We start from the raw sequence: 13224 nt of genomic DNA, 5'->3' as shown, positions 1-13224 counted from the left end.
ATGTCCAATTGACTTCCTCATCATTCAGCCCTTCTGCTGCACAAAGTGTATCTATCTACCTAAGACTTCAAGGGGTACACATTTGAAAATAAATGGATGAGTGGCTGACTCACACTCTGAAGATACTACAACTGGCCTTACAGAAAACTCTCCAAATAAATTAATTGGTAGGAGGTTGAATTTACTCCCTTTTCAGACAAAAGATATTCTTGGATGCAATTCTCAACATCAGAGCCTTGATTTTTCTCTTCCTGAGGACAGCAGTCAATTGATAAACTACTTTCTAATATTTCTGAACAGAAACAAAAAGACTGAAAACCTTCCTAAAAGCCATTGGGTACATTTCTTCGTGAATCCTCATGGCACCGAGTACTATACTCTGTAGGGGGAAATTGAGGAGTTAAATGAAAAATCTTTGGCGTCCCTAAAACCCAGCATACACACTTCCAATGATTTCACCTCTGGTGATGGAAATACAGTGGTGCCACAACCAGACTCCCGTCTGTTAAGGATTACCTTTTGTGCCTCCAATGTCAACTCAGAGCCTAAAAACAAATGATTCAGACTATATTTGCAAAGCTCATTCAGGGGGAACTAAATGCTGAGGGGTTAGTGATCCAAATCTCAAAAAAGTAACACAACAACCTCAAGGATATGTCAGTCACCCACCAAGCTCTAATAGTTTTTCACTCTGCAGTAAAACAAGAGGCTCTGCAGAATGTGCCAGATAGCAGGCGACTGAAGTGATGCAGCACCAAGCAGCATTTAAGTTCTGCATATCACTAGCATGTTGTTCAAGTTACTCTTATTCAGCAGGTGACACATGCCAAGCATGGAGACAGTCTAAGGAGGCGTCCTCAGAATATCATGAGTGGCACACAGTGAAAGGCAGTTTCCTCATCCTGACACAGATAAAAGGTCAGGCTGAGATGGGCAGGCACCACAATAGACATTCACAAGGTTCAAAGACAACTGGCTGCACTTTACTAGAATAAAAAGCACAATGACCACATGGGTACATCACAGAGTTCTCAAAAATCTGGTTTGTGTGACGATAGAGGCTCCAATGGAGAATTTCATCAGGTCATTGGCTAGGGTAGAAAATCTAAACATTGAAAGGTGGCTCACGTAGCACTCTTTTATGAGAGAGGGCCGTTAGCTTAACTACAGTAGCAGAAAGTGCCAGAAAGTGAATCCTGACAAGCAGGCTGGTAGTACATCTACAGGACAATAATTTCAAAGACAGCAACCATAAGAGTTCATAACCAGGAGGAGCTGTCAGTTAACTAGGTCCAGTTTTACGACTGAGCTATGGGTGGACCTGACAGGGAAGTACCTGTAGATCTTGTCAGCTTTAACATAAGCAAGCAGGGCAGGGCTCAGTCCCACACAAGAGGATGACAGAAAAACTGGAGTGGTCGAATAGATTAAAGACTGAACGGTAAGACACAGAGGGTTGTGAAGAAAGGAGACCATGTCAGGAGATAGAAAAGTGACTACTGGAGTACCACAGGTGTGTGTCCTGGGGCCAGTACAGTTTGGTGTATTTGTCTCAGACATATCTGGGAGAATAAAGATAGGTAAAGCAGTGGCAGACAGATGGAAGATACTGCTGCAGTGGACAATGGTTAGGAAGACTCTAGCAAAAGATACAAAATGAATGGGTCAGGAGGGTGGCAGTTAAGAATCAATGCAAACAAAAGCAAATACTCCACTTAGGCTACAAAACCTGCATGTGAAGCATATATCGTGCAACTGTAGAATTAATGACAGCAGAGCAAAAAAAAAGGATGCTGGGAAGGGCCCCACTTACCTGCAAAATAAACACACAGAATTTGTCAAAATAAGAAAGAAAATTAAGCATGATGGATCATGGTTTTTGAGCAGAATGGATCAAAGTTTTTTAAGCACAATGGTTTGGCTTAGAATAAAGAGGTCAATGTCCCCTTTCCATATCAAATGACCAAACTTGTTGCAAGCTCAAAACTCTAGTACTCCAACATGTAAAGAATGACATGTGACTTGCGCAAGTGATATTGCACATTGTCTAATTTTGTTGTGAAAATATTGCAAAAAAGAAAACCTGAAAAAAAGAACTGAACAAGTTTTCTGACAGGACCTGGCACAATGATGTTTTAATATGTACTCCCATTTAGTAACTGAGGTTTTCTAACACAGAAAACAAAATACTCTTGACTGTCTAAGAGAAGAAATGTGGGGAAGAAGTACTTGGGACAGGACCCAAAGCTCAATTTTTTTAAAGGTTGTTAGCTATTTGCTTATACCTCACTAGGAACTTTTTAAAGAATGTGTAATACATATATAGGAATCAAACTGTGTAGCAAGCCAGTCACTGACATCCCTGCTGCGGATTCTCAAACATAGCAATGTTTATCTTTATTCTAAGTGAATGGAAATGTTATGCAACAAGACAGACTAGCCAGCGAATTCATTAACTGCCCTTTCAGCATGAAGTACCTGTAGATCAGTGTGTATGATATACCTTTAAGAAGCTTTCCAGTGAGTCAGCACATGCATATACGTACTGAGCATGTGCAAGCAAGAGTGCCATTTTGTGTGAGCAACCAGAGTGAGAGCATGCAAGTATGTAGTCAATCAGTTAGACAGATTGTTTAAGTTTAATGTTCCTGCCATCCATCCTGATGTACTTGTATACAATAAAACTACTTAAAGGAACACCCAAGCCTCAATGTCTTCTTAATGCACATAGGAAGCGCGACATGGTGTCAGAATGGGATTAAGAGTTACAGCCATGAGGTAACTGGCTAAAGTTGGAGGAATATACAGGAATGGATCATCCCTACTGCTCAAATGACTAGCAAAATAGGTCAGAAACAAATTCCAGGTACTAAAACTTGCTTAAATGATTTATTTTACTATAAACATAAAACAAAGCACCCAGAATGCTCAAAACGAATTTCTTAATAAACAAAATGTCTGAAACTGTGACATATTGATAAAAATGTTTGAAATAATTACAAAAAATTTTGAAACAATATCCAAATCTCACAAAATAAACAAAAAAAGGGAAAATAACCATATTTCTTTGTTATGTGCTACATTTTTGTATTAACTAAAGCTATTCAAAATATCCGAAATGTGCATAGTGTTTGCAAGTGTATGCAGTATTACAGTGCAGTTATTTCACAAAGTACAGTCATTTCAAAGAATATTTTGCAAAGTACAGTTATTTCAACACATTTTGCAGAGTACAGTATTTCAAAGAGTTTATTGTGCATTTGAATATTACTGCAGGTACCTGGTGTGTGTGAATGTACATACATAATTACAAGGGTTAATTTTGCATTGTGTTTTACTATAATCTATGGGCATGGCAGACCCGCACCGCTTGTGCTTGATAACAATATTGCAGAAAATTGGCGTGTGTTTGAACAGGAATATGATATTTTCATACAGGCTGCTTCTTCTGACAAGGACGCACATACAAAGGCATTTATTTTGCTTAATTTAGCTGGTTCGGAGGCCACTGAAAGAGAGGTTTCATTTGTGTATACACCTGCTCTGTTTGCAGGGGAGGGGGAAGACCGCCATATAGTGGTACTGTCTGAAACAAGGGAAGACCTGGAATGCTGAAAACATAAATTTAGAGAAGCGTGTAACCCCCAAATGAATATTACAATGGAAAGGCACTTATTTTACACAAGGGATCAGAAGCCTGGTGAAACTTTTGCAGCACATTTAACTGACTTGCAAAACAAGGCTAAAACATGCAGATTTGCTGAATTGAGAGATGAGCTGATAAAGGACAGGCTTGTGTGTGGTATTAATAATGATACAGTGAGAAAGATTTTGCTTCGAGACAGTGATTTAACGTTAAATAAGGCCACTGAGATTTGTCAGATATACAAGCCTACAGAAAAGAACACAAGTATGCTTAGAAATGAGAATAGCTGCGGAAGGCACAGTGACAAAGCTCATGTTGATAGTATACAAAATGTGGTTAAAAGAAACAGGCCCAAGCACACGACAACTACTGCAGGTCAACTTCGAGTCTTTCCAGCAAATTTCAGAGCATGCTCCTTGAAGCATAAGGGTGAGTCAGCAAAGTCAAAACATGTGCCCCCACCCAGCTTCATACTCAACTGTCGTAATTGGGTTGGAAATCATGAATCCAAAAGAGAAAAGTGCTTAGCTTTTGGTCAGCACTGTCATTCTTACAATAAGTAGAATAATTTCAAAAGGTTTTGTAAATCAAATAAGGCACATTCTTTTATTAAGAGGGCTTTCCAAGAGGCAAGTTGATCAATTAGAAAGCTGCAACCCTATTTTTATGTTGATGGTGTGTCTGTGCTTGGTGAAACAGTTACTGCAGTAGATTTATGCATAAAGAATTAAATCTTTTGTACTGTTTGGATTCATGATAGCCCCACAGAGCTCAAAGTAGATACTGGCTCAAGTTTACTATTAATTGTCTTCCATCATAGATGACAACATCGAAAGGCAGTTTTCAAAGTGGATAGACCTTGAATGGAAAGTCAGAAAACCACATCATCAAACATCAAATGGAACATGTACTTCAATGGCCACATTTCCAAAACAGTGATTGTGGAACCGTCGCTATTAACATGGTTTGACAAGGGAGTGGAACGATGTTTTTATTTTCAGCATACTGGTTCAGTGATGTGAGCATTTGATGGAAGGCACTTCATGGAAATGATAGTAAACCAAACCACTAACTCAAAGTGCAATGTTATGTTAGCAGAAACATTTGCTAGAGTAAAAGCTGCAGAACCACTTCATATGACAAAGTGTGCAAAGCTTGTTGCTTACGGTGCTTTCATGTTACTCTGCTGGGAACAGCTATGACTTGCAATTTTTTATAGTCAAGAGACATGTGCAGTCATTACTAGGCCTCAGAGACATTTGAAAATGGGACTGTTTTCCCTTAATCAAGAAGATCACCATATAAGCCTGAATGACAACAGCTGTGTACTCTATGAAATTAGACCGAGAGATAAGCCCAGTTATCAGACCAGCACAGAAATTTCCAGCAGCTATGCAGAGTCAAAACAGAGTTAGACAGAGTAGTACAGCTAGGAGTAATTTGTCCAGTAGAAGAACCTACTGAATAAGTATCCTCCATGACAGTGGCTCATTAGAAAAGCTCTGATGATATTAGAATATGTACTGATCCAAGAGACTTGAACAAGCCACTAAAAAGGCCTCATCTTCCAATGTGTACAGTCAAAGAGGCTGTTGCTTTCTGCCAAATGCCACTGTTTTTTTTTGTCTTAGATGCAAAGCATTAATTTTGGCAAATTTCACTTCACCGAAAATCTTCATTATTAACCACATTCGGTACGCCACTTGATAGATACAGATTTCTGAAAATGCAATTTGTAATAAATTCTGCCAGTGAAGTCTTTCAGCATGCAATGGAGCACATTTTTTTCTGGCTATCCCTGTGCTATTATAGTACATGATATAATAGTAGGAGGCAATGGTGACGTCGAATATGACAGAAACCTCAAGAAAGTTCTGGACAGAGTATGTGAAGTGAATCTTAGCTGAATCTTCAGAAGTGCAAGTTCAGGCAACAAGAAGTTAGTTATGCTGGTCACTTGTTTACCAGTTCAGGTTTCTTACCAGATCCTTCAAAGCAAATGGCAATTCTCAAGATGCCAGCTTCAGACAATGTCCAAGCCCTACATTTTTTGACATGGTCAACTACCTAGGCAATTTCTTTTTAGATTTAAGCCAACCTTCAGCTCTCTCAGTGGAGCTGACATGCAAAGATGTAATTTGGTCATGGTCAGATGAGCACCAAAGAGTATTTGAAGTCCGGAAATAGAACATTTCTAACTCAATAACTCTCAACTACTATGATGTTCACAAACCAGTTACTCTTTCCAGTGATGCTTCTAAGTTTAGTCTAGGTGCAGTCATTCTTCAAGAAGGTAGACCAGTAGCCTATGCATCGAGAACTCTTACCCAGACCGAGATGCAATATGCCCAGATTGAGAAAGAGTGTTTGGCAATTGTGTTCGCTTGTTCAAAATTTCATGATTATATTTATGGTCAACCTATCCCTATCAAAACTGATCACCAACCTCTAGTCAATATTTTGAGGATGCTTATGCATATATCTCCATTTATACTGCAATGCATGATGCTCAAATTGCAAAAGTACAATTTCACTCTTGTTTACACAAAAGGCAAACTTCTTTATCTTCTGATACTTTATCCAGATCACCCAGAAAAAAACACAGAACAACATAACGATGAGCAACTTGATTTTGAGGTCACTGAAGTGAGAAATTTTTCTTCCACATGTCTTGATGAGCTCAGAACTCACGCAGCTTCAGATTCAATTCTCCAGAAGCTAAACCTCTTTATCAGTTGAAGATGGCCGTCAAAGCAATCTTGTTTACCAGTAGAAATGCAACCTTATTTTCCATACAGAGATGAGATTTTGTCAGACAATGGTATCACCATGAAAGGTCCTAAAGTGATTGTTCCAAGTATATTAAGATCTTGCATCATGGCCACCCAGGAACTGATTTTACCAAAAGAAGGGCGAGAGGTCTAGTATTTTGGCCTTCTATGTCAAGGGATATTGAGAAAGTACTTTCATCTTGTTCGGTCTGTAATAGTACAAAGCCATATCAACAAAAAGAACCACTTCAGTTAAGCCAGATTCCTGAGCTACCTTAGACGACAGTAGCCACACCTTTAAGTGGAATGGTCAACATTAACTGGTGTTAGGAGACACATTCAAATTGGTTCGAGACTGACTTACTTCCCAACCTAACTTCCAGTACTGTCATTACTAAGTTGAAACTACATTTTTCTGTCCATGGTAGTCCACACAGAGTTATTTCTGACAATGGTGCTCAGTTTACAAGTCCGCAGTTCAAGTAATTTGAAGAAGAGTGGGACTTTGTTTATATTATGAGTAGTCCTGAATACCCTCAGTGAAACGGCTCAGCTGAACATGCAGTTCAAAGTGCAAAACAGCTGTTAGAGAAATCCAGATGTGACAATACCAATGTTTTTCTCAACTTGTTAAATCTCAAAAACATTCCTCGTGATAATCATCTTGGTTCACCTGCCCAGAGACTTATGTCAAGACAAACCTGAACCACACCACCAATCAGTAGTAATTTACTGGTTCCAAGTGCTAAAAACAACAAGGCACTAAAAGCTCAACTGTCAAAAAAGTATATGTTCCAGACGTCTTACTGTGATAAAACCAGCAAACCGCTCCATTCTTTACAAAAAGGGGAGACAGTGAGGATTCAGACGTCAAAAGGTTTTGATCGAATTGGATTTGTGAAATGTTTGTGTCAAAAGCCAAGTCTGTACAGTGTGGAATCACAAGGAGTGGAATTCAGACAAAATCGGAAGCATTTGTTACCAGTGTCCAAACCAGTGTTACACCATCTTGCCTGTAACAAAGACTCTAGTTCTCACAGTGACTTGTCCAATGTTCCTGTTCCAGTGAACATTCCATTAGCAAGTCCCACTCCTGAGAAAATCCGTGAGACTCCTCAAGCAGAACATTCCCCAGTGACTGTCCCTGTTGCTAAACCCACTCCTAACTATTATGTCACGAGATCAGGTCGCATCTTGAAACCAACTATCAGATACACGGCAACCTGGACATGACTGTTGTTTTTCTTTATTAGTGTCTGTATAATTGCATGCTTATTAAATTGTTATTGCTTATAAGACACAGCTCAGTAAAGAGGGAGGATGTAGATCAGAGTGTGTGTTATACCTTTAAGCTTTCCAGTGAGTCAGCACATTCATATACGTACTGAGCACGTGCAAGCAAGAGAGCCATTTTTGAGTGAGCAGCCAGAGTGAGAGCATGCAAGTATGTAGTCAATCAGTTAGATAGTTCATTTAAGTTTAATGTCCCTGCCATCCATCCTGATATATTTGTATACAATAAAACTACATAAACAAACACCAAAGCCTCAATGTCTTCTTAATGCACATAAGAAGAGCAACACTATCTATTTGTGATTCAAGAAAACACTAGCTGTGACAAGGTAAGATCTCATTTTCAGCTATTGCATGCTTCCTGAATTGCAGTTACTACTATGATGTGCACATCTTAGCTGATCTGCACATTGCTGTAGTAAAATGCTGCCTGTGTAGGCAATGGAATCCCCCCTTCAGTCACACACACACACACACACACACACACACACACACACGCACACACACAGACCACACTCCCTATACCTGCCCCCCCTCCCCTGGGTCCCCCCACCTCCATAATACCTTTTTGCCATTATGGCACATAAGTAATAAGCCTTGCTGTTCTAGTGTATCCCCTCACCCCGATCCCTGTAACAATGCCATTGCCATAACAGCACATTCAAGAGTCATTCCTGGTAGACTACTGGTTCCCCCACCCCTCTATCACCCTTATAAAATCTGTGCCATTTTGACACTTCACTTCCTCTCTAGTATCCAGTGGTTACTTATGGACATCACTACTCTGGACAGAAATATACTATAGCACTTCCCAAACTCACTCCTATATCCCCTGATGCGAGGGCTTCATTCCTTCACTCCAATATCTAAATATACTAACTCTAACATCTCTCTATCTCAAAGTAAACTTCTTGAGTTGGTGTAAAATTACTCGATTTACTCTGAGATTGCAAACTCAGAGTCTCTATATACAGTTTGACAGGGGTGTGGGGCACAGTTCCCAAAAGATGAGGTTTTTCTGCAAAAACTATCTTCTTATTCTACTATATTTACTACTGTATGTGTACTTATGTTTAGCCTACAAAGAAATGTATTCCATGTATGGTACTCTATGGTAGTACTCTTACTTCAGTAATTCACACAGGCAACTGTTTGATTTTACAGTTTCACATTTCTAAAATCTTCTGTAGTAAATCAGACTTCTGACAAATACTTGCAAATGACTGCATAGTTACTCAACACTGGTTGCACTGCATCACAGTTAATGAATGTACATCAGAATATTCCTGTTTATTCCTTACCTTTGTTTTCGACAAGAGCCAATGTCTTCTGCTTGGTGGTATGAAGGGCATCCTGCAGCTCCCTGTACTTACTATTCAGAGTGACATAATGCACATCTCTCACCATGATGTCCTCTACTCGGATATTGTACTTCCTGGCAAAAAGAAGTGAACATCAGATAAGAGGTCAAGCCAAGATGGACAGGCACCACAAAAGATATTCACAAGGTTCAAAGACAACAGGTTGTACTTAGGGAGAATAAAAAGCACAATGAGTGCATGGGTTAAAGATCATTTACTTAAGAGAAGAACCTATAAAACGTGTTAAAATATTGCTGAACAGATACAGTAGTATTAATCTAGCAAACAGCAATAAAACAAGACTTGGTATAATGGATTTACATAACAGATGAGGAAAAGTTGAGCAGTGTGATTGTCTAAGAGCTGCCATCGGTGATATCACAGAACTAATCATTATAGGGGAACTAAATAGCACCAGAAGCAAGGCTGTCTGTTATCACATAATAGCATTACTCATGAGAGAAATTCATCAACTATGGTTACAGTACACAGACCTACGTGTGCCCTGCTCTTAATAACAAAACCTACTCTCTCTTTGTTCTTGTAATGGTAGGGTTAATAGAGCACAACTTTTCCGCATCCAATTTTAAGCATACTTTACATTTAAACAGACCTCAACTCTGTCTAGAATTCATAAATTCCCTCAAGCATTCACATTAATTAATTTAACCAATACCGATTCTCTACACAAAAAATACATTAAAAAAAGCATGTCATCATAAAACAACAAAGTTAACACTACAACCACATATGGCAAAAATGCAAAACAAAATACTTTCAACCATTATTACTCATGAAATAGTCACCAGGTGGTATCTGCCCTTAGTGGCACTCAATTTTATATGAAACAGTTAATGACATTCATTAAGCCTGAGAGGAATAGAGAAGAGTGAATGATAACTGTGTGCTGCTGCCTTCGGATATCACCAACAGCAACCACACCCAGATAAGCTTCACAATGTATAGCTAGAAAGTTATGGCCACTGGTTTCCCAAGATTTTACCCTCTTGTAGTGTTATTCCACCAACAGTAGCTGAAACTTGGTTTCTACTACTAGACACACAAACACAGTGAATTCTAGGAAGAAGGGCCAGCACCACATTCTGTTTATTAGTTACCATGCAGCCACCAGCCAGACCAGCCTAGCACTCTATGGTCACCATTACTGAACATTATTAAATTAACTTTATCAGCTTAGTTTTATGACAGCTGTAGCAAAAATATATATATATATATATATATGTATATATATATATATATATATATGTATATATATATATATATATATATATATATATATGTATATATATATATATGGATTCACTTCATAATCTCGAAATACTGAAATATCGAATTTCAGTATCTTGAGACCATGAAACCGAATCCACAAAACACTGAAACAACAAAACCCCGAACCCAAAACCACGAATTTCAAAACACCGAACAAACCGCACACACTACACCATATATACACCACAACACCCACATCACAACATAAACAAACAAAACTACACACATACACAACTCATACACACATAAGCAGGGAGGCAAGCCCCCCTGCACCCCCCGACTTATATATATTAACTCCGAAATCGCATAAACAGTAAACAAAAGCAAACTCACACACGCACATTCTCCAGTCCCTCACACACATCAAACATATAAGCACACTCACATACACTCTAACTCCCACTCAAAATCCTTACAAAACACTCACTTACCTGACATAACACCTAGATCCACACACGGCACCGCGCACCATCAACACACAATCCCGGACATTACGTAGCATGAGGTCATAACCACAAATTTTAGATATTCAAATTTGCGATTATGAACTTTCGCTATTCTAAACATTCGGCTTTATAATCTCGAGATACTGAAATTCGAAATTTCAGTATTTTGAGATTATATATCCCCCAATGGTCAGATAACAGCAGTCACATTTCATTAGTCCTGTGCAAGTACCCTTACAAACTTCAATAATGTCAGACACAAGCTTTTGTAGTTGAATAATAAAATAATTTACCCAATATTAAGCAAAGCACTGTGGAAATTAAATATACAGAAATCATAAACACTCATACAGGTTAAATCCTGATAAAAGCTGTTGAACCGTTATATTCAGAAAAACAGTAATTATCCTGTCTATCCCTATTTTCTAACTAAAAGATAACTACAGCTAACTTGTAAATTCACAAAAAAGCTGAAAAAAGTACAGTTTTGTACCTACCATAAATGTAGATGTCCGAACTGGATAGCATCTGCAGTCATAACAAGTGGGTTGTCCTGTCGTCAGGCAGCCCTGCAGTCGGCCGGATTCCAAAGTCCGGGTCCGGCTTCGGCTGATGTCGCACTCCACCAGACGTCATCTCTGTTGGTCTTCGGGTATAAAAGCATCAGCCGACGCCATTTTCCTCAGTGTTTCTTGCCCCAGATGCCAGTAGCCCTCTTGCAGGCTAAAATTTGGATAGATGCCAATGTTTCCAAATAGATAGAGGTAAACACAGCAATAAGCATATATGTACATATATACAAACAAATACACCATAAAAGACTCCCCCCCAACAGCTAGCTATTAGGAGGGTAAACACCCTAGGAGTACCACAGAGGGGAAGGAGGGAGGGTAATCCTGACTGCAGATGCTATCCAGTTCGGACATCTACATTTATGGTAGGTACAAAACTGTACTATGTCCTTCATGGATGCATCTGCAGTCATAACAAGTGGGTAGAATACCATAGCCAACTAGGGGAGGAGGATAAAAGTAGATTATGGTGTGTTTAGGATCCCTTGCAGTACAGCAGTGGCAAACCCTGCTCGGGATCTGGAATATAGAGGCAAATTATAATGCTTGGCAAATGTATGCACGGAGGTCCAAGTAGCCGCCTCAATAATGTCTTTGGTTGCCGCTCCTCGTAAGAAGGCTGTGGTAGTGGCTGTTGCCCTTGTAGAATGAGGTCTTATGTTCTGTGGAATTGGTTTTCCATGGAAGGAGTAACAGTATCGTATGCAATTTCCTATCCATTTGGAGATTGTCTGTTTGGAAATAGCTTTTCCTTCCCTTCCTGTTGCATAGGCTACAAAAAGTTGGTCAGTCTTTCTGCTATTTTTTTTCTGTCCAAGTAGTAGCGTAGCTGTCTATGTACATCCAAGGTATGCAGTATTCTTTCCCCTCTGTTTTGTGGGTTGGGAAAGAAGGTAGGTAGGTGGATTGCCTGGTTTAAAGACACTCTGGATACCACCTTGGGCATAAATGTAGGATTAGTCCTCATGGACACTCTATCTTGGTGGAAGATTAGGAAGGGTTGCACTGCCATTAAGGCCTGTAGTTCTGAAACCCTCCTTGCTGAAGTAATTGCCAGTAGGAAAGCAGTTTTCCATGACAGGTGTTGTAGGTCTGCTGTTGCTGCTGGTTCAAAGGGTGATAGTGTCAACTTTTCTAGCACAAAGTTTAAATCCCAAGCTGGTAATGGTGGTTTCCTTGGAGGTTTTACATTCTTGATTCCTCTGAGGAACTGCCTGAGCAAAGGGTGCGAAAAACAGGTGGATCAAAGCTGTATTCTGCTGAAATAGCTGATGCATGTATCTTGATGGAGGAGTAGGACAGGCCTGAATGAAGAAGTTCGCCAGATACTCCAGAATGTTAGGCATATCTATGTTTGACACATCTTTTCCTCTTTCCGTACTCCAAATGACAAACCTTTTCCATTTTCCAGCATAGTTCCTTCCTGTTGAAGGTCTGCGTGCTTCAAGAATAATGTCTTTAACTCTTTGGGAAAGTTCTGGATTAGCTGCTGCTATGTGATGTTCCATGCAGTCAGTTGCAGCGTTTTTAGGTTTGGATGTATGATGCTGTAGTTGTTCTGAGTTAACATCAAAGGCATCAGGGTATTGGCCACATATTGTTCGAGACATGCTCTTCAGTAGTGGGTACCAGTGTTGTCTTGGCCAGTTTGGAGCTATCAGGATTATCCTTGGACGTTCTTCCTTGATTTTTAGTAGTACCTTGTGTATCAAAGGAAGAGGTGGGAATGCATATGCTGTTAGGCCTTTCCAGTTGAAGGAGAGTGTGTCCACTTTCCATGCTAGTGGGTGGAATGTCCTTGTGCAGAATTTTTCGAGCTGGTGATTGAGAGGTGATGCGAATAGG

The 13224-nt window shown here is 39.5% G+C and overlaps 1 protein-coding gene across 1 annotated transcript in view; it reads right to left on the bottom strand.

Annotated features, from left to right (window-relative positions):
* CLCN2 (chloride voltage-gated channel 2) overlaps nt 1–13224 on the bottom strand; it is a 2181634-nt gene that overhangs the window by 795782 nt on the left and 1372628 nt on the right. Inside the window, 1 exon segment of the mRNA XM_044070805.1 lies at nt 9012–9145. Coding sequence (XP_043926740.1) covers nt 9012–9145 — 134 coding nt within the window.

The sequence above is a fragment of the Protopterus annectens genome, chromosome 4.part1 (assembly GCF_019279795.1).
Source record: "Protopterus annectens isolate FY-2018-M chromosome 4.part1, PAN1.0, whole genome shotgun sequence".
In the NCBI taxonomy this organism is placed as follows: domain Eukaryota; kingdom Metazoa; phylum Chordata; order Ceratodontiformes; family Protopteridae; genus Protopterus; species Protopterus annectens.
This window is presented reverse-complemented; position numbering and strand designations above follow the sequence as displayed.